Raw genomic sequence first — 18,919 nt, forward strand, 5'->3', positions numbered from 1 at the left:
CTCAGCACCACCTCTGGATCCTTTTCTTTCCAGGTACAGACACCAACCTCTCTGCACAGTGAGCAGCAGGACTCGCTCCTCCTACCCACCTACGGGCAACAGCAAGGGACTCTGGGCTATGCCCCTCCTCAGCCCCAGCCCCCACACCCGTCGCGAAGGGTCAGCAGCCTCTCTGAGCCGTCGGGCCTCCAGCAGCCGCCCCGATAGCGGCTGGACACCCTGCTCGGGGCGCAGTCAGCTTTAACCAATGGACCAGGCCGGGGGGCCCGAGAGCTGGGGAGAGAAGTTTAAGCTAGACCGCTGGCTTCTGTGCACACTGTATACATTTCAGGACTCCTCAACGGTAACCCCCTCCAGGGCGCAGTGGCTGGCACGGTGGGAAGTGGAGGGGAATACCGGCCCTGCTTCCCTGGCCACCGCTGCGCCTGGGCACACTCTACAGCCATACTCGGACCTGAGCCCGGGCCCCCACACGGCGGCGTTACTCAGTTTACCTTTGGAGACAGCGCTTCTTGCTGCAGCCTCCCAGGAGTGCCCAGGTCACTCTTCTGATGGTCTTTCCTTTGCAGTTGAGAAGCACTGCGTCAGAGATCTGTTGAAGAGAGAGAATAAAGAGATTATTTTTCATGATTTTTAAATGGTTGTTTTTGTTTTAATTTGCACAGCTGCATGGAGGAAGTAATTTAGGCACTTTCTGTTTTAAAAAAATAAGGTCTCCCGACTTCCTCTGGAGAACACAGTAGCCACAACAGCCCACCATTCAGACAGCAAAGCTAGTCCTTCGTAGCCAAGCCCTCTGGCCTAAACCCTCGTGGAACTAGGCTTTCACCCGGGGCAGTTCTATTTGTTCCCTCTAAATGTAACACTGGACAGTTTCCTGTTTACTTCTTTAATTGCAACTTCAAAAGGCTGATTCAAAGCAAAGCACAATCAAGCAGCTGATATTCCAGAATTCTGTTGAGAGCTCTAACAGGAAGGGAGAGGTTTCACAAGCTAAGCAGGCCTGGGGGCTCGTGGTCCCCGGGGATCCCCGTGGGTTGGCCCTTTGAGTGAGAATGCTGCATCTTTCTACGTTATCTTTTGTGAGAAGACCAAGGATTGGATTTTCCTTTTAAAATGCACTTTGCTTTTTTTGTATGTTTTGTTGATGTTTCTAAAAGATTTTATGTAATTATAAGAGGAAGTGTAGTGAACTGTACAGCTGTTGTAATAATGACCTATTTCTATATAAAATAAAATTGTATGGATTATGTGTAAATTATTTTGTATCTGAGACACCAGTTCCTTTCCCAAATATAAAAGTATAAAAGTTTTCTTGTGTTTTTCTGTGAGTGCGCATTTTGTAATAAAGTATCTAATTTGTACAATTTCTTCTGGAGGCAGTCTCTGTCCCTGCTATCTGCGTATGCATACAACTTTTCATCAGTAAACATATTTTAATTTCAAGTTGTTTCTAAAGCTAATCACAGCTGTGGAAGTTGTGGAAGTAAGCCACAAATAAGTCAGGTTAATAGTGTTAGGTTTCTGTTTGTTTTTAGTTTTAGTTTTGTCTTTTTAGTTTTTGGTGTTAGGTACATTAGCTTATTGGATCCCTGACTTTTATCTTTAAGGTGGTATCAGGAAAACAATGGTTGACTGTAGAAATGGCAGCCCCCGCCCCCCCCCAAAAAAAAAAACCAGAGAAAGAAAATTCTCAACCCTGTATACGTAATTATTCCGTGGAGATGGCCCAAACTCTCGCCACCAAACCATTCAAAGCCCACAACTAAATTCATCTGAGCTGGAATTCCATAGGCACCGCCTGCCAGCAGTTAGATATCAATGCTTTGGGAAGGCAGGTGTAACACGTTTGCACGATGTGTTGTGGGGTTGGGGATGAGGCTACACACCGAGCAGAACCTGTTAAGAGTCACCCAGGAGGCTTCTGCCAACCAAAGACATCCCCACGCCTTCACACCTTCCCAGGAAGTTACATTACTGGTCTTGAGGCTGCGAGGATTACTGAGATGGCAGTGCTCAGCAGTGCTCTTTCCAAAATCCCAGGAGACCTGAATTCCTTTCTTTGCCCCATTGCTACAGCTCTGTGCCTCTGTCTGCTGCTCTGTGAAACAGACACATCTCACTTCTGAGTAGGATCAGTTTAGGATGGTGTAAAAGTGCTATATAAATGCTACAAAACTGAGTTTTGTTAGGCACACAATTCAAAATTTTTTCATGCTCTGGGAATGTTTACTATTTGAAGGAACCAGAAATGAACAGCTTTTTAAAACAAAAAGTTTATGTGAAACTGGATGATTTTTTTAATTGGACTCTGTAAATTCAAATGTTTATATGTACGATTTTTTTTTTGAAAAAGAATGTGTATTTGTCTATCAGAATCCTCACTTCTAAGTAGAACAAGATTTTTAATAGAAACAGTTTGTTTATTGTCCTAGGAGTTTCTAAATAGAAGCCATTAAAGGGTGGAGTACACCATACTAATTTAATTTAGCTTTGCTTAAATCTTACACATGTTCAGAATTTGGATAAACTTAAAAAATTCTTGTTTCATAGTATTTACTTAAACCTACATTCATCATGGGAAGTTTAATCTCTAAGCTTTTGATTCATTTAATTTTGCTCATTAAAAGACTTTTGCAACCCTGTCCTATTTCCAGAAAAATCATGACTTTTCTGTTTGGAAAACTACTGTAAAGTCTCGGCTCATGAGAAGGGAATGAACTGTGTGGAAAACACCAAGTTTGGAAAACACCAAGTTTTAGAATATTTTCTAAACAACTCAAAAACAACAAAAAAACTAAAATTTAGTATCTTCTGCATCTAATGGCAACTGAAGTTCATGAATTTAAAAAATGTATGTATATATATGCAAAATGGTGAATTGGCCAATTATTAAGACAGTTTTAAGCCATGACATTTTGTACCCTTGCCTAAACTGTCTGGTTAAATTTGAGTGTTTAGTACAAAATTGCTTTGGATTCTATTTGTGTGAGCACAGCCTGAAGGTTTCAAAGACAACATGAGTACTCTAGAGAAACACCTAATTTGGATTTTCTTAGAAAAATGCAGTATATGGCTTTTTGGACAGATGCGCATGAACTTCGCACAATACAGATGTGCGATACAAACAACAGCATGCCTCTATCCTATAAGCATAACACAGTTCACGGAACAGCCGAAATATATAGCCTTAGGGATCTGCAAAATAGCTCTTTTTCCAGGAAAAGGCACATTAGAAATAAAAAATCCTCTAATATTTTTATGCCTAACAGCCAATGTCCGAACTTACGGGGAGAAGAGGGGTGACCCCTTCAGTACACTTACTCAATTAACACATGCCTTAAAATGTACACTCAAATGTCAGCCCTCCACTTTATAGTTAAAATATCCTGAATTTAACTTGGATGTGACTCAATTTCCTTAAAAGCCACGTCTCCCAACATCCACCTCTCCTTCCGTGGTGCCACAACCCCCACCTACACACCCGGAAACTCTTTACCTCCACGTTGGTAAATTCATTTCTGCCTGAGGGAGTTTGTGCACAGCAAGACACATTCACCTCCATTCTGCACCCCCGACCCACCCTTGCACCTGGCCAATCGCGACCGCCCAGGGCATAACGACTCCTGGGCTGTCGCCTCCCGGGCTCGCCGGGGCACCTGAAGGGCCGGAGCTGCGTCTCAGTCATCGCGACCCGCATATCCTGGTCCCTACGGGAGGCCGAAGGGCCAGGGGTTCCTGTGAGCGCTCCCAAGCCCACCCACGAGGCGCAGACCCACGCCCCTGCTCGCCCCGGGGTGGGGGGGGGAGGAACGAACCCGCTAAGGGGCACCGAGGGGAGGAAAGCGCGCGACCCTGGAGTGCGCAGCCGCGGCCAGCCCCCAAGGCCAGGGTTGCCCCTCCCTCTGGCGCGCACCGCTGACGTCACACCTCGCCTCACCCTAGCCACAGCCCTGGTCCGCCGGAAGTTGTACTTGAGGCCGGCGCTTTCCTTCTCCCACAAGCCCTCGCGCTCTTCCTTTTCGACCTGGTCGACAGAGAGTGAGTACGGGCGGCCGGCCCCGGCCTTAGGGATCCGGCTTCATCCTCCCCCGGGGTTATGCTGGTCGGGACAGCGGGGTCCTTCCTGAACCGTTCCGGGGGGACGGCACTTCGCGCTGCGCTGCAGGGTTCCTGGAGCCTGGCAGGGAGGGTGCCCGGGCTTGGGATCGCAGGGGTTTCTGGGGCGCCGAGGCTCGGGCCGTGGGGTGGCCGGGTTGGCTTTGACTAGACTTGGGGCCGCGGGGGCCTGGCTGGACGCTCCGCACCCGGAGGCGCCCCGAGAGTTGCAGCGCGAGGCCGCGCCCGGGAGAGGGGACTGGCCCGCTCTGAGCCTCCTTGCTGGCCTGGGTTTTCTAGATGGCTCCCGCCAAGAAAGGTGGCGAGAAGAAAAAGGGCCGTTCTGCCATCAACGAGGTGGTGACCAGGGAGTACACCATCAACATTCACAAGCGCATCCATGGAGTGTGAGTATCCCTGCGGTCGGCCCGACGTCTGGCTGGTGGGGGGCTCCCGTACCCGGCTTTCTGCTTGCGGCTCTCGAGAGTCTGCCTCATCGTTTAAAGGGCGGGTGGTCAGGAAATGACGCAGATCTTGAAAAGCTCTAATATGTGTTCCATGGTCCCTACTTCAAGTTTATAAGGTTCAAAGTGTATAGGATTGCTCTGAGGTTAATGACTGGAAACTTGAGATAGGTAGAGATAACGTTTTGGAGAGAGGCAGTTTTGGTGACAAAACATGAACATCATTTTTCGAGGTGCTGTGTTTTAATTAAATCTGGGCATAGTATAGGGTAAAAGATCTGTATGTGAGGGAAAGCAAACATTTAAAAATGTCTGTAGTCACTAGTAAAGTTGACCAGTTAATTTTTTTCTTTTTTTCCCTTATTAATCACCAGTTAATTAAAAAGCTGTATCCAGCCCAGAAGGTGCAATGTTAAACGCGATTGCGCCAATTATTTGACCCACCCAGGTGAATTGAGTTTTGATACAGAAATGAGAGTGCTAAAAAGAGATGAGGGCAATGTGTGTGGATTTTTGTGATACATGGAATATAGGAACTTCCTTTAAATGTAATAGTTCTGGCTCAATTTTTTGTGGGGGGGTTTTTAGTTCATCAGCATAGTAATTGCTTTCCCTCTTCTGCACTTGGTGCTTATTGCTGAGTGGAGACCAAATCTCTTGTTGAATGTTATTTGGTTTTAATAGGAAAATGTTATACAATGAAATATTCTATTCAGGCGCCAGCTCGTGGAGAAGAATTTCTTATTTAATTGTGCAGTTTCATCTCATGACAACTAATTTTGCAGGGATTTAAATGTTTCACTAGGCCCACATTGGGCCTACCATTTCAGCATTGCGTTCACAGCCAAGTGTGGGCCCTTGGTGAGCATAATGTGCTTTCTTATTTGTAGGAAGGGAAGGTAGGCAGATATTGAGGTTTAAGATAATTAAAATTGCCAAGTGGATTTGGAGGCATTGTATGCTTTATTAATATGTATCAATAAAACTGAATTGTTTTTAGAAAAAGTGCCAACTGGAAAGTAGGGCATGGGTGGAGGGGGGTGCTGCTGCTTTAAAGGCCACACAATGAGACAGTTGTGACCCGTGCCTCTATCTGGTGGGGGAATTTTTCCAGGCATTTTGTACTTTGCAACAAAGTCCTGTGTGAGGATTTTCATTATACTAAGTCCTTTAGTCATTTCTTATTCCTCCTTCCATGCAGTGCTTGATTTGTTTGATATCCAGAGAATCGCAGTTTGTGTTTTCTTCCTATATCACTGATCACCACCGCAGTCTACTTTGTTGATTCCTCCTCACATCTCATCCTCCTTACATGGAGGGTGCCAAGACACAGTCCTTCTCTTCTGTGCTTGGTAGTGGCTTCAGAATTTGTTTTCAGGTATATTCTCTTTGCCTCCTCTGAAATCTAGAGTTATGTATCCAACTGCCTTTCAGACATCTCTGGTGTTTAGTAAGCATCTCAAATTTTACATGGCCAAAACCAAATTCCCAGAGTCCATCTCCACCTTCAACCTTTTCCTGTTGTGGTCTTCCCTATTTCATTCGATGGCTGCTTAGCAAATCCTGTTGGCTCTACTTTTGGAATACATCCAGAATTTGGCCATTTCTCTCACCTGGGTTAGAATAGCAGCTCCCTGGTCCTGCTTCCTTCTTCCTTCCTCAGACATACACGGTCCATTCTTAAACCTGCCATTTGCTTCCCAGCTCCTTCAGTTAGAAGCCAAAGTTTTTGTAATAATCCCACCTGAGCTGGCCCCCTTATTTTCTTATACTGGGCATGCTTCTGTTTTAGTTGTGAATGATAAATGGGGTCGAGTTAGGAGACTGCAGCATTTTATTTGGGATACCAAAGTTCTTGTGCAGCAAAGGAAGCCAGAATGAAAGTAGCTTCAAGTTTCTAGAGATGGCATTTAATTTTTATAGACACAGAAAAGGAGTTAAGTTGGCCCCTATTGATTATTGAATCAGTGCTTGTCCTATAGGGGTGGGTTTAGGGCAGGTGGACTTTATTTTATATTTGGTTAAACAGTGAGCTAGGGGCTTGATTGGGTATCTAGATCACCTGACTTGGGGAGATTTCAAAAGATAACAGCAGTCAAGAGGGAGTTCAAAGAGGAGGTTGGGAGTGGGTTTTTTGGTTCTAAGGGTTCCCTATGGCTTTGTTGTATAATTTTATCAATTTCCCCCTATTGGTCATTCCCTCAGTTAAAAGGATTTGACCAAAGATGTTAATTTATTTACCACTAAAAAGCCTCTCTTTCAGTGCCGATTTTATGAGATATCTCTGAGGAAGGGTCCCTATAGCCCTAAAAGCCAACTAAAAAGAGACTCAGACCAATCAGATTCCCAGAGGTATGTAAGGTGATTTGGCTGCTTCTGTAGCATGGTCTTTTGCTGCCACTATCTCTTGGTAAATATCCTCTTGACTGTCATTTACAAACACACAGCTCTGAGTTCCCACTAGTGCCCTCACACCTCCTTGGGAAGCCAGAATATGGTCTAATGCTAATCAATTCTGTAGAGTCATGTTCTGACAATCTAATACTTACTTCCATCAGCTAGTGAGCTGGTGGCCTGCCATAGGTGGGGGATAGAGTCTCTCAAGCTACTTTTTCTAATACCGCCTGGAACTTTACAGTGTATCTGCCAGCATAGGTGATAGCTGCCCTAGTGACAAGGGGAACAATACCAAGAACAGAGCACCCTGGGAGTTTAGCTTGAGTTATGGGTTTTTCCGTGATCCAGGTAGAGCTGCTTCTAGTCTGACAACAGTTTCATTACAGGTTTCTATAGTATGGGAAAAGGTTATAAGAGTTCTGTTTCTAATTTTCCTTTTTGAAAGCTTATCATAAGTAGACATTGGGGGAACAGCATGAGCTATATGACAAACCAAATTACAGGTAGAAATTTGTATGTCTTTTGTCCACATACAAAATAATATCCTTAAAGAGTTTAATAAGGTTTTCTATTGCTTTTAAAGAATGGTGAATGGGGTATGAACACCAAAGGGAGAATTGCAAACATCATCTTTATTGATAACCTGTTGTCTGAGCTTCCATTTAACCAACTATTTCCTTTGCCTGACCTTTAGCCCTCCAGAAATGTGTGCCTTGAGTGGAATAAATTGTTATTAAAACCTTGTGCTAGAACGACAAAGATTTATGTTCAAGGTAGGATACACAGGTTAGAAATAGGGTAAAGAGGAGGCCAGAAAATCATGATGAAGATATAGGGTATTGCGGATGGAGATTGGGCCCAGCAAAGAGTATAAGATGAATAAGAATGTTTAGATGGTGAAAAGGAAGAGACAATAGAATTCAGGCATGTTTTGATCTGTGATCTCGAGTGTCATTTACTTGTTTCAGCATCTTAAAGAAGCTGTCTATATCAGATGCCATCTGTTTGTGGAATCCTTGTGTAAATTTTAGCTTGAAATCTGAAATGGGAGCCACCCTCCTGGGGCTTGGAGCAGTTGTGACAGGTGGACCCCAGGGGTCAGTTTCCTGTCATTTACTGCTGCAGTGGGGGGTGAGTAGGACTTGATAAGGCCCTTTCCACCTAGTCCTACAGCAGTCCTTCACTGGTGTCTCCCAGTAAATCAAGCCTCCGGGTTAAAGGCCATGTAGAGTCCACTGTAGAGGAATCTTGGGAAAAGCAGCCTAGCTCTTGAGTGTAGTGGATTAGTCCCTTAGAATAACAAACAATTCACATTATAATAGGTCGGGGGTCGGTGAAGTAGGAGAAATAATAAGGCTCAAGGGTTTTCCCACTGTGGTTTCATAGGGAGTTAGCTGCTGTTTGCCTTCAAACCTAAGGAAAGAACCCTAGGCCAAGGTAGAGGGGGGACTCAAGGTAATTCCATTTTAAGATACCATTCGTTCTTTCCACCTTTCCTCACAGTTGAGGATGGCAGGGACAGTGAAGCTTTTGGTTGGTGGGTGAGGCCTTGCAAAGTTCCTTAATAACAGTCCAGTAGATGGGGAGCCTCTTGCTTGAGAGAAGAGCAGGAATTCCCCAGATGGAGGAATTCAAGTCCAATAGTTTTTTAGCTACTGTGAGGCCAGTGGCAAGGAAGAGCCTTTATGCACCCAGAAAATAGACATACAGGGACATAGTTGTGTCCCGTAGAAGGGAGTAGCTGTATAAAGTCCATTTGAAGATGTCCAAAAAGACCCTGTCTCACCATTACCGGCTTTGCTAGGGTTATTTTCATAGGTAGGACATAATTATATATCTGTTAAATAATTATATATAGTCCTCCTTTAAAGACTTTGTTGTTGTTGAAGGAGAAGCTCTGACCTGTAGCTTGTTGGATGCACTTTCAGAGAAGCATCAGAGTAATGCAGGTATAACAGACGAGATTTTCCTTTGTGGCATGTGGCTTTTTTTTTTTTTTAACAAGTAATGAAAACTATGACCAGGTGCAAATACCACATTGTTGTCTGGTATTATATCATGCAGATCAGTATTAGGACACTCTGGGCGGTAATCTATAGGAATTTTATATAATCTCAAAATACTTGTATGAATATTTTACCTTGAATTTAACCAACAGAAAGTTAGAAAATTTCTATTTCTAGCACCTCTTTTTGTAAGATTAAAAAAAAAAAAACAATCCTTCGTGATTTTCCACGGGCCCTCTGCAAAATCCTAGACACGGTTTAAAATTAAAAAGATGTCATTTAGAGTTTGATTTTGAGAATGCTTTTTAATTTGGTATGAATACCATCTGAAGGAAAATACACATCAGATAAACAGACACAAATAGAGCGCTTATAGCTTCAATTAAAAATTATTCAGTTCAGCCTCTTAGATACTGCTCTGAGCTTGGCAGATTAGCAGGATTCCCCAGTGAGTGGAAGGGGCCTGAAATGTGCAGGTAGACCTGCACTGAACACAGACAGCATCATGGGTAGAAAGGAGTGGCAAGACTGGCAAACGGCTCACCATGTGACACAGGCTGGAGTTGGCTTATTAGGCCTCCTGGATTCCCAAACCCTGCTTCTTTAAAGAGAAAATCAGAGTGCTGGAGGGAGTAATAAAATGAAACCAAATGGAACATCTCTTGATAGATCCCAAACAGAAGTCCCAAATAAAGGCCGCTGAACTCCATATAGATTACAGAGTTCAGTTACAGGAAAGGGTTTACCTGAGGAAGTGGAGTCTTGGGGCTCATTCAAAGTTTTGGTGCAGCAGAGGAAGCTAGAATGGAAGTAGCTTTGGGGTTCTAAGGACATTTTTTTTTTTTTTTTTTAGACATTTTTAAACATTTTTTTAATATACATTTTTAAAGACATTTTTAAAAAGTTAGCTTGACTCCCCTTGATCGGATGAGGGTTTGTCCAAACAGGCAGGGTTTGGGACAGGTGGGCTTTATTTGGTATCAGGTGAAAGGTAATTGCTTTTCTTCTTCCAATCGTAATTCCAATTAGCACCTTGCCAAATCTTTAACCATCATATTTAAACTTGCAGTTTTCCTATGGCTTCCTCTTCCTTGATTCCATTTGAGAAACACAATATTTTATCTAAGCTACATGAAAAATGGGGTTTTGTCTTATTTTACCTTCTACTGTTATTCCTAGCACCTTTTCTTTGTAGAAGGTGAGGTATTGGGTGAAGTGATGTGAGCTTGCTTGATGGGTTCTAGAAATAGCAAAGTGAGTCTGGAGCAAAGGGAGCAAGCTAAGAGAAGTGGTCAGGTCCAGGGTGAGGTGGGTGGGGGCCAGATCTCTGGCCATGGGGAACGTTTGGAGCAGAATAGAGTCACTCTCACATGTTTTATGTGTTAAAACATTTTTAATCAGATTTCGTTAAGTTGCCATCATCCAACAAGTGTTAGGCACCTATACCTACTCTGTGTCAGACACTGTTTTGAGGTTACTAAGGTGAAAATTTTGCGTGGCCCCTGCTGTAATGAAGTCCACGGATTTAGGGTGCTGGGGCTGTTTGGTCTCCATCCCAGTTGGAATGGACTTAATCCAGATGCGTGAGCACTTCAGCCTGTAGAAAAGTTGTGCTTTTTCATATTTCTCAGTTAAGCTGAAAGCATGAAATTTAAATGAATCCAGGTACCCTCATCTGAATGAAGAGTTGTGAACAGACGTGTTAATGCATGTTACAGCTGGGACAGTAAAAATCATCTTAAACTGACAATAAGCAAATTACATTTTTCTCTGATGACACAGTATTTACCTAAATATGTTTTTTGAGTGTGTTCTAACATTCTCTTGATTGTGGTCTTTTTAGATGGGTGCTATTAAGGCTTGGGGGGGGGCGGTTATCAGAAAAGGACTGTGACCGACCTCTGTCATAGACAATATAGAGCCCTTATTCTATGTCATGGCAACTACAGTATGCCCTTTGTATGTCCCAGTTATTCTGCTTGCTGGGTATTACACTGGTGTGGGAAAAGGTTTTTCCTTAGTTTCAGGTGTATTTAGATTTGTTTTGTGAAGAACAGGACATATGTCACATTTCATTTAATGTTGTATTCAATTAATGAGTGTTTTTATGTTTAAATCTTAGGGGCTTCAAGAAACGTGCCCCTCGGGCCCTCAAAGAGATCCGGAAATTTGCCATGAAGGAGATGGGAACGCCAGATGTGCGCATCGACACAAGGCTCAACAAGGCTGTCTGGGCCAAAGGGATAAGGTATGAAAGTGCTCTAAGATGAGCTTTTTCAAAGGTGGTACTAGTTTGACCAGCTCTTTGTGCAGTCCACTTAAGTTCAGTAATTTAGTGAATGCGTATCAAAGTACAGAGTAGAATAATGTGGCAGGCTCAAAGAGGCAGGGCGGCTCCTCGGTGTGGCATTTTAACTGAAACCCAAATGAAGAAGCCAGCAGTGTCAGGTCTTGGGGCTGCACAAAGAGAATAAACTTGGGCTCTGGGAACAGAGGTTAGTAAAGCTGGAGTGGAATCAATGGCTTAAACAGTGAATGGGATTGAGAGTGCAGCAGGGGCCAGACTATGTGGGATCTCGTAGGTCATGGTGAAGAATTTGGATTTCTCTCTAGGCATAATGGTAAGCCATGGAAGCAGTGGTTCTCATCCGAGGGGCAATTTCATACCGCCACCACCCCCTACTAGGGACATTTCTTGTTATTGTTCTGGCATCCAATAGTAGAGGCCAGAGATGCTACTGATCATTCTACAGTGTACACTATACCCCAATAGAGACTCAAGCCCATATGTGACCCATGCCTCCAAGAAACCATGATAATGCTTTAAGAATAAGTGCATCATTTTCCCTGACCATAGTTCTGACTGTTGGTTGCTATAGCCACATACCTGTTTTGTAAGGTGTGCTCAGTAGGAGGGGGGTTTATGGCATGGGGGATGCCATGAGGTGCCCATGTGAAAGTGGAGACAGGGTAGAGGAATGGTGGTGGCATGGACTTGATGGCTGGGAGTGGGGTTCAGGAAGGGTAGGTGTGAACTTGTTTACATTAGGTGCGATTTAAAGCCTAAGACTGTGCTGATGGGCCAGCATTTCAAGGGCTGGCAGAGTGTCCAATAAAGGAACCTCCAGGGAGTTTCTGGAATCCAGAGCCTAGGACACTTGTAGCGTGCCCTTGGATCAATAAAGGAAGTAAAGTCAGCTGGGGTGCTGCTGAGAGGTAGACGATAGGATAAGAAAGTTGTGTGGATAGAGCAGGGAAATTGAAAATACTCCAGCATGTTCAATATAGCCTGCAGAGTTGTTAATGTTTCTCCAAATTTAAATTCGGCATAGAGAAATTGAAATTTCCTATGACCAGGTTTCTGTGATGGCGGTAGAGTGAGAAGCCCTAGTAGTGCCTTCGAATCCACGGTTCCGGGATTGTTGAGTGGAATAGGGGGTGCTGCCAAGTAATTCAGGCGTGCATCCTGAGAGGACCACAGTTGGCTCTGCCTGTGCCGGGTGTTTTATTTTCCAGGGAACTGATAGACATCTACTGGCTGCTCAGATTACAAAGTTTAAGGAGCATGTTAAAGTTACAGATGCAAACAATGGAAAGTATGAACACATCTGGTGGCTATTTTCTTGAAGAGAGGCATTGACTTTAGCAACACATTTGTATTTTCACTAGGAATGTCCCGTATCGTATCCGTGTACGGTTGTCCAGAAAACGTAATGAGGACGAAGATTCCCCCAACAAACTCTATACATTGGTCACCTACGTACCTGTCACCACTTTCAAAAGTAAGTTTAATGCTGCCCCACAGCATTTAGTTTAGAAAAAAGTCCTTGGCCCTTTTATAACCGAATTCAACTGTTCAACAGCAAATACTTCTTGCTAATCTATATGCTTCGCAAACTTCCAGGAGGGATAATACTTAGCGTACTTTTAAAAAATTAACTAATCGTGTGGGGAAAATACAAAAGGGAAAAAAACTATAGTCCATTTAAACACATGGGAAAAATAAAATTGTGATTATATCTGTTAAAATGTCATTTAGGAAGTGGAATAACTATTTGCCCTAACTCTTCAAAAAAGGAATTTTTGGGATTCAGAAGTTGAAATACGATGTGTGGGGTATATGAAAATTGACTGGCTGTTATTTCTTTTGCAGACCTACAGACAATCAACGTGGATGAAAACTAATAGCTGATTATTAAATAAAATGATAAAAGAACTGCACTCAAGTGTTTGATTTCCCTTTTCTAAATGCAATACAATATGCTTGTATCACTATCCTAAAGGGGATTCCAGTGTTGGAATCATGCAAAGATAACCCTTTGCCCCTCCCACCTCCTCCCTGAGTTTGACTATTAGGATGGGGTCTAAGCAACAGGTTTTTTAAGGTGGTTCTGAAGTGCATCCTGGCTTGAGAACCACCATCTAGGGTGGTTGGGAAATTATAATAATAGTGTTTACTTGGATATTTCAGTAATGACAATTTTCCATCTACTAGCATACAGAATTCAGTTGCCATTTGTAATAGACATAACAAGCAACTCTAAAATGATAAAATCAATAGCATCTTATTCTAAGCGTCTGTCTGGATCTTACTAATGGCACCTGTCAAACAGTATAGACTAGTCATAAAATAATTGATTTGCCTGGGTAACAAGATACATTTAACTTATTTTGTAATAGATCTGTGAGGCGTTTATAGTTCTTAATGTGAAATGTCAACAAAAATCTGTTAAATTCAGCCTTAAAACAGGTGTCTTGGCGATTGTACTCCAGGAGGTAGACCACAGGCATTAATGAAATACCAGCGATTGGGGCCTGCCCTTTGTGAGGCTCTACTGGTGGCCACCCTCACTGCGAGCATGGCCGGGAGGTGCCAGGGAACATGGCTGCTCGTGGCACAGTGCACGCCTTCAGACGCAGAAATACAAAGGAAAGGAAAAGGAGCAATGAAAAATTTCTTATTAAAAAACTTGGAGGCCAGCATTTAAAGCATGGTTTGTACACATTTTTTTGAAAGGACATACAAAGTGAATACAACCAAATATATTAAATGGTTCCAATTACCAGCATTGAAACAATTAGTGCAAAAAAAGAGAGCCAAATACAATTGCAGATAGAGGCTTTTAGATCTTGAAAGTGAATTTTAAAATCTCCCATTATTCCTAGTGAAAGTGAAAGCTTGGGGCTTTTGCTTCTGGGTTGATATAACATCCAGCTCTTGCCTCTGAGGAATAAAGTGAGCATCACAACAAAAGCTTCCACTTCAGCAAATCTGATAAAAGTGAAATTGCAAGTCAGTGTCAAGAACTAATGTATAGATACCCTAGAGCACTGACAATCTGTATTTGATTTCTTAGAATAAATAGAAATGCTGCATCTCTTTCCCTGGCCACAGTTTCTGCTCTATCCAGATCCCCAGTTTGTAAAGTACTCAAAATGAACTGAGACCTGGATTTGTGGGCTGACAACCCAGGAGCAGCCCGCCGCCAGGTGGTGCTTTGGTATGGCAGATTCCAGTGTGCTCCACAGCACCTGCGAGCTCGCTACAGGACATTCAGCTTGAGTTCAGGCTGTGACTGGCGGCTCATTTCACAAGTTTTGAGGCTGTACTGATTGATCTTGGCGTTTTCAAGTTTGGGCTTAATATCTAGTGGCTTTTCAAAGAAATTTACTAATGACTGTTCAGTCAGAAGTGATGCTAAGATATGTTCAAGGGAGACACTCCAGGCCCCTTCTGCCCCCTGGGGAAGTGCCTGGGAGTCCTGAGGAAACTTGTCACTGTCAGCAAACACCGAGTCCTGGCCGGGAGAAGGCGCTGAAGCCTGCAGGTCCTCCCCACCGTCGTGGGAGCAGCTTCCGGAGCTGCTGCTGCGCTGGCCCACCTCCCCAATCTGCAGCAGCAGGGTGGTGACTGTGGCGATGGCTTGATACAGATCATTTTCTTCTGGGTCTTCATGGAACATACTGTACAAAGTTTTACAGAACTGGATAAATTCTCTCTAGAATTAAAAAAAAAAAAGTTAACATATGGCAGCGTAACCAGGATGTATGTATATTTTTTTCTTAAAACTACTTAGTTCTTTGAGAAAACTAATACTTTTTTGAAGAAACAAAATGAAAGAAAAGATAGGTTCTGCCCTTTCACTATGAAAACACACTGTTAACACAGCGATGGGATTTCAGCACATGGGGAAGTGCTATTTGTCAAAACAGCAAGTAAGCAGTAAGAAATACAGAGGCACACCTCGGAGATGGCGCACATTCGGTTCCAGATCACCATAAGAAAGCAAACATCAAAAGAAGTCATTTTTTTTTTGGTTTCCCAATGCATATAAAAGTTACGTTTCCATAATCCCGTGGTCTACTAAGTGCAGTAGCATTATGTCTAAAACTGTATGTACCTTAAAGTGACAGACAAGAAGTGAGAACATGCTGTTAGAAAAATGCCACGAACAGACCTATTTGGCAGGGTTGCCACAGACCTTCAATTTGTAAACCCAATGAGCTGAAGTACAGTAAAGCAAAGTGTGCCCGTGTAAGCCTTTCCAGAGGAAACACACCCCCTGCTCAGCAAGTCAACTGGCAGAAAGGACCCCCAAAGCCACAGCTGTGCACAGCAAGGTATGAAGAAGTTCAAAGCTAGGGTTTATAAGAGAAACAAGTTGGGAACAGCTTAAATATTATGATTACATAAAGTGATGGCTTCTTCATCTGATAGGAATACCACACATCAACTAAAGGTAAATTTTTAAATGATGAAGAACCCCGCTACTCAATGCTTTCTCTAATTATATTAACACCCCTGCCCAGATTGAGAATCTGTCTGCTGTGATGAGAAAAGCTTCAGGTAAGATTTTGCTACAGTTACTCTAGGAATAAAAAATAAGGTTAAGAACTACAAATTTAGCCAAATATTTTATGATTTGGGGGAATAATTCAATTATTTTGAAGTAAATGAAAGCAAGTATTAATGTGACCCTAATTTTGTTTAAAAATATTTCTATAGTTAATTTAAAAAAATAAAAACATGTTAGCTATACCAGAATGTTAACACCAATTTGGGTGATGACAATTAACTGACTTGATTAATATATCCAAGGAGTAGAATGAAAATCTGGAAGCAACTCCCCAATGAAGCATTTCTCAAATATGCCATGAAATACTATTCCCACAAAGTGATTAGTGATGAAAAGACTGAGAACATCACATGCTAAAATCCCCTCTGGAAGACAGAGTAGCCGTTAGTGCTGAAAAGATCCAAGACCTCTAATATTTTCAACTTGAAGCTATATTTCCCAAACGTTGGGAGGATTAAAAGCCACCACCTACCACCATGACATGGCACTTGTGTCATATCAAGGGTATGTCCTAGAGTCAGTGATTTCAAGAAAATGGAGTGTCCACATTTTTTAAGGGAGTATACAGTCTCCACAGTCCCTAGGTCTCCCCAATAAATACTGCTTTGCCCACAGGGAAGAAATCCTCACGGCCTGAGCAAATGAGCTTGATACAGTACAGAGTCAAAGGCACGAAGTGTGTGGCAGCCTCCACTTACAAGAACTTGCAAGATCTGGATATAAAATATATATACCTGGATGTCTATGAACATCTGAACTGACCCCAATTTAAGTGTTTCCTAGTTAATCACCACCATGTTCAGCTCACAGAGGTTATAAGACCCTTTAATTATGGCTTGGAGATGAAGGGGCCAGACCTAAGACTGAAGCCTTACACCTAAGAAAATCATTTGGCACAATTCTTAAACAGGATAAATTCCATACCTGGCTCATTTTGGGCAACTCTTTCTCAGTTTTATCTTTTTCTTTGGCTAAATCCTTAATCATCTGCTTCAGCTGTTTTTGATAATCAGCCGTATCACCTTGAGACAAAGGAAGATAGAATACATAACTCAATGTAAATAAACTCAGTGAAAGTAAAAGGAAACTGCCAAAGGAGGGTGGGGTAAGGGAGCTGAGGACGGCACTAAGGCGCCTGGAGAGCAGGAGCCTGGCTGCTTTCCAGTGACAGCTGACTACAGGTGGGGTGTGGGAGCTGACTGGCTTCTCAAGGATCCAAAGAACACGAAGCAGGAAGACTAGACAGTGGGCCAAGGGGCAGTTAGCTGGCAACACCAGGCAGGACCTGCAAGGGTGTGGTCTCCGAAAGCAGGGCTCAGTTTTAAAGCCCAGGAGGTAGGGAACAGACAAGCCTGCTACGAGGCAGAGCAGACGGGGTCAACCCCAGGGCCCTCCACTGATGGCAGGGGTCCTAATGGGAAAAGAAGGAGAAGTGGTACATGCCATTTGCTATCCCCAAAACCAGAGGTCTTGACGTCGACAGCAGAGGATTCTTTAATGGTGACTGACTGTCTGGGTCATTTTCAGTGAGTGCTTAAAAAAAGGAAAGATTTAAATTGAACACATTTTCCTTTGTAATCAAAACTTACAGTAACTTAGCTTTTTCAGTCAAGGAAGAACTAAAGGTTAAACCACCAGTTCCCAGCCTGTGGGTTGCAAGCAGCTGAGCAGAGTCCATGAACCTAAATGCACACCAGACATTGGCTACGTGAGTAAATAAAACATCTTGCAGCCAGCTGTGCCTTTTCCAAATATATGTACATGTTATTAATACACAAATTCATAGAACACTGCTGCTGTTAAGATAGGAAAAAATATATAGTAAAACCCCAAATTTCTAAAATATTTTTTAAAAAACCTTTACTGAATTAAAAGGAGCGTTTTACCATTAGGCATTTGCTTGAAACTAAAAATACAATTATATCAGAACCCTCATACCCCTGGTAGGAATGTACCAAGGGCAGTCACTTTGGAAAACAGTCTTGGAGTTCTTCAAAAACAGTTAACACCGTTACCATTTGATCCAGAAATTCCACTCCTAGGTATATATCCAAGAGAAATGAAAATATATGTCCACCTAAAAACTTGTACAAACACGTTCACAGCAACATTATTCACAATAGCAAAAAAGTGACAACAACCTAAGTGTCTAACAAGTGATGAACAAACAAAAGTGTTATATCCCTAGAATGTACTAAATGCTATAAAGAGGAATGAAGTACAGATGGTGCAACATTGATGAACCTTGAAAACACGATCCTAAGTGAAAGAAGCCACAAAATGGCACATACGCTATGATTCCTTTACATGAAATGTCTAGAATAGGCAAATTTGTAGAGACAAAGTAAATTCTCCTTCCTTCTAGGGCTGGGGGGACTGGATGAATTGGGGACAATAGCTAAAGGGCACAGGGTTTATTTAGGGGGTGATAAATTCTAAAACTGACTGGTGATGGTGGCACAACTCTGGATATTCTAAAAGCCACTGAATTGTACAGTCTAAGTGTTAGGTAAATTGTATGGGGTGAATTATAGCTCAAAAACCCTGTGTTTACCAAATTGGTGTGTGTGTGTGTATGGAGGATGAGGGATAAAGAATCCTCATATTTTAAAAGGTTGGAACTTCATCATTTATTGGATAAATCAAATGCAAAATTTAGTTATGATTCAAAAAACCTCCACGAGATGGCACCAAAGCTTTGACAAACCACTCCCTTACCTACTTGAGAGGTAGGTTTCTGGGTTTGTTTTTCTGTTGGTTAGTTTCATTTCCTGTGAGGAAGATACTCCTTCCCCCCCCTCCCCGCCCCCCAATTTAGCCCTAAACAAGTTATAAGCAGATGTAAACAGGAGGAAGACTAAAAACCCTGCGCTTGGGGCAGTCACGATGGTAATGGGTTTCCCCGGTACGAGCCTCAGCTCAGTGTGCCGAGGAGAAATGCGCACACAAGGCACCAACAAAACCCTGTACTGGCTGAACGGACACACAATGTCATGGGAACAGAGGGAGAGCAACTGGCTCAGGGGCTGGGCAAGTGCCCACAAAGGAGGCAGATGAAGAATCAAACAGTGACAAGGAACTGGGGAAGCCAACCACC

The 18,919-nt window shown here is 42.9% G+C and overlaps 3 protein-coding genes and 1 long non-coding RNA gene across 16 annotated transcripts in view; 2 read left to right on the forward strand and 2 right to left on the reverse strand.

The window, feature by feature from the left end:
• The window catches only part of NPAS2 (neuronal PAS domain protein 2), a 166,107-nt gene extending 164,740 nt beyond the window's left edge, over nt 1–1,367 (forward strand). For all 7 annotated transcript variants that reach the window (XR_011646070.1, XM_058278198.2, XM_058278199.2 and 4 more), the window contains exon 21: nt 34–1,367. Coding sequence is in view for 6 of the 7 variants with exons in the window: in XM_058278198.2 (XP_058134181.1) it covers nt 34–207 (174 nt within the window). In the remaining variant the exon portion in view is untranslated. The remainder of the gene's footprint in view (nt 1–33) is intronic.
• The window catches only part of LOC139436739 (uncharacterized), a 34,037-nt gene extending 30,137 nt beyond the window's left edge, over nt 1–3,900 (reverse strand). For 3 of the 5 annotated variants that reach the window (XR_011646071.1, XR_011646073.1, XR_011646072.1), the window contains exons 1-2: nt 3,819–3,900; nt 495–592 (exon numbers count right to left, since the gene is read on the reverse strand). This is a non-coding gene — a long non-coding RNA (uncharacterized lncRNA). The other 2 variants (XR_011646074.1, XR_011646075.1) reach the window with 2 other exon arrangements.
• Nucleotides 3,901–3,939: 39 nt separating this feature from the next.
• Nucleotides 3,940–13,186, forward strand: RPL31 (ribosomal protein L31). The gene is made up of 5 exons (XM_004471752.5): nt 3,940–4,041; nt 4,399–4,505; nt 11,088–11,213; nt 12,635–12,747; nt 13,119–13,186. The coding sequence occupies exons 2-5, from the start codon at nt 4,399–4,401 to the stop codon at nt 13,148–13,150; spliced, it is 378 nt and encodes a 125-aa protein (XP_004471809.1). The 5' UTR covers nt 3,940–4,041; the 3' UTR covers nt 13,151–13,186.
• A 714-nt stretch (nt 13,187–13,900) lies between these two features.
• TBC1D8 (TBC1 domain family member 8) overlaps nt 13,901–18,919 on the reverse strand; it is a 115,144-nt gene continuing 110,125 nt past the window's right edge. For all 3 annotated transcript variants that reach the window (XM_058278196.2, XM_058278197.2, XM_071208738.1), the window contains 3 exons: nt 17,266–17,355; nt 16,747–16,844; nt 13,901–14,964 (listed from right to left, as the gene is read on the reverse strand). In XM_058278196.2, coding sequence (XP_058134179.1) covers nt 14,509–14,964; nt 16,747–16,844; nt 17,266–17,355 — 644 coding nt within the window. In that variant the 3' untranslated portion in view covers nt 13,901–14,508. The remainder of the gene's footprint in view (nt 14,965–16,746; nt 16,845–17,265; nt 17,356–18,919) is intronic.

This window comes from Dasypus novemcinctus, chromosome 17, assembly GCF_030445035.2.
Source record: "Dasypus novemcinctus isolate mDasNov1 chromosome 17, mDasNov1.1.hap2, whole genome shotgun sequence".
NCBI classification, from domain to species: domain Eukaryota; kingdom Metazoa; phylum Chordata; class Mammalia; order Cingulata; family Dasypodidae; genus Dasypus; species Dasypus novemcinctus.

What these genes read in the sequence shown, in the direction of transcription:
- RPL31 (XM_004471752.5), top strand. Translation starts at nt 4,399, where the DNA reads ATGGCTCCCGCCAAGAAAGGTGGCGAGAAGAAAAAGGGCCGTTCTGCC. An exon ending in CACAAGCGCATCCATGGAGT is followed by an intron (nt 4,506 to 11,087) that starts GTGAGTATCCCT and finishes TTTAAATCTTAG; the next exon opens with GGGCTTCAAGAAACGTGCCC. An exon ending in GTCTGGGCCAAAGGGATAAG is followed by an intron (nt 11,214 to 12,634) that starts GTATGAAAGTGC and finishes TATTTTCACTAG; the next exon opens with GAATGTCCCGTATCGTATCC.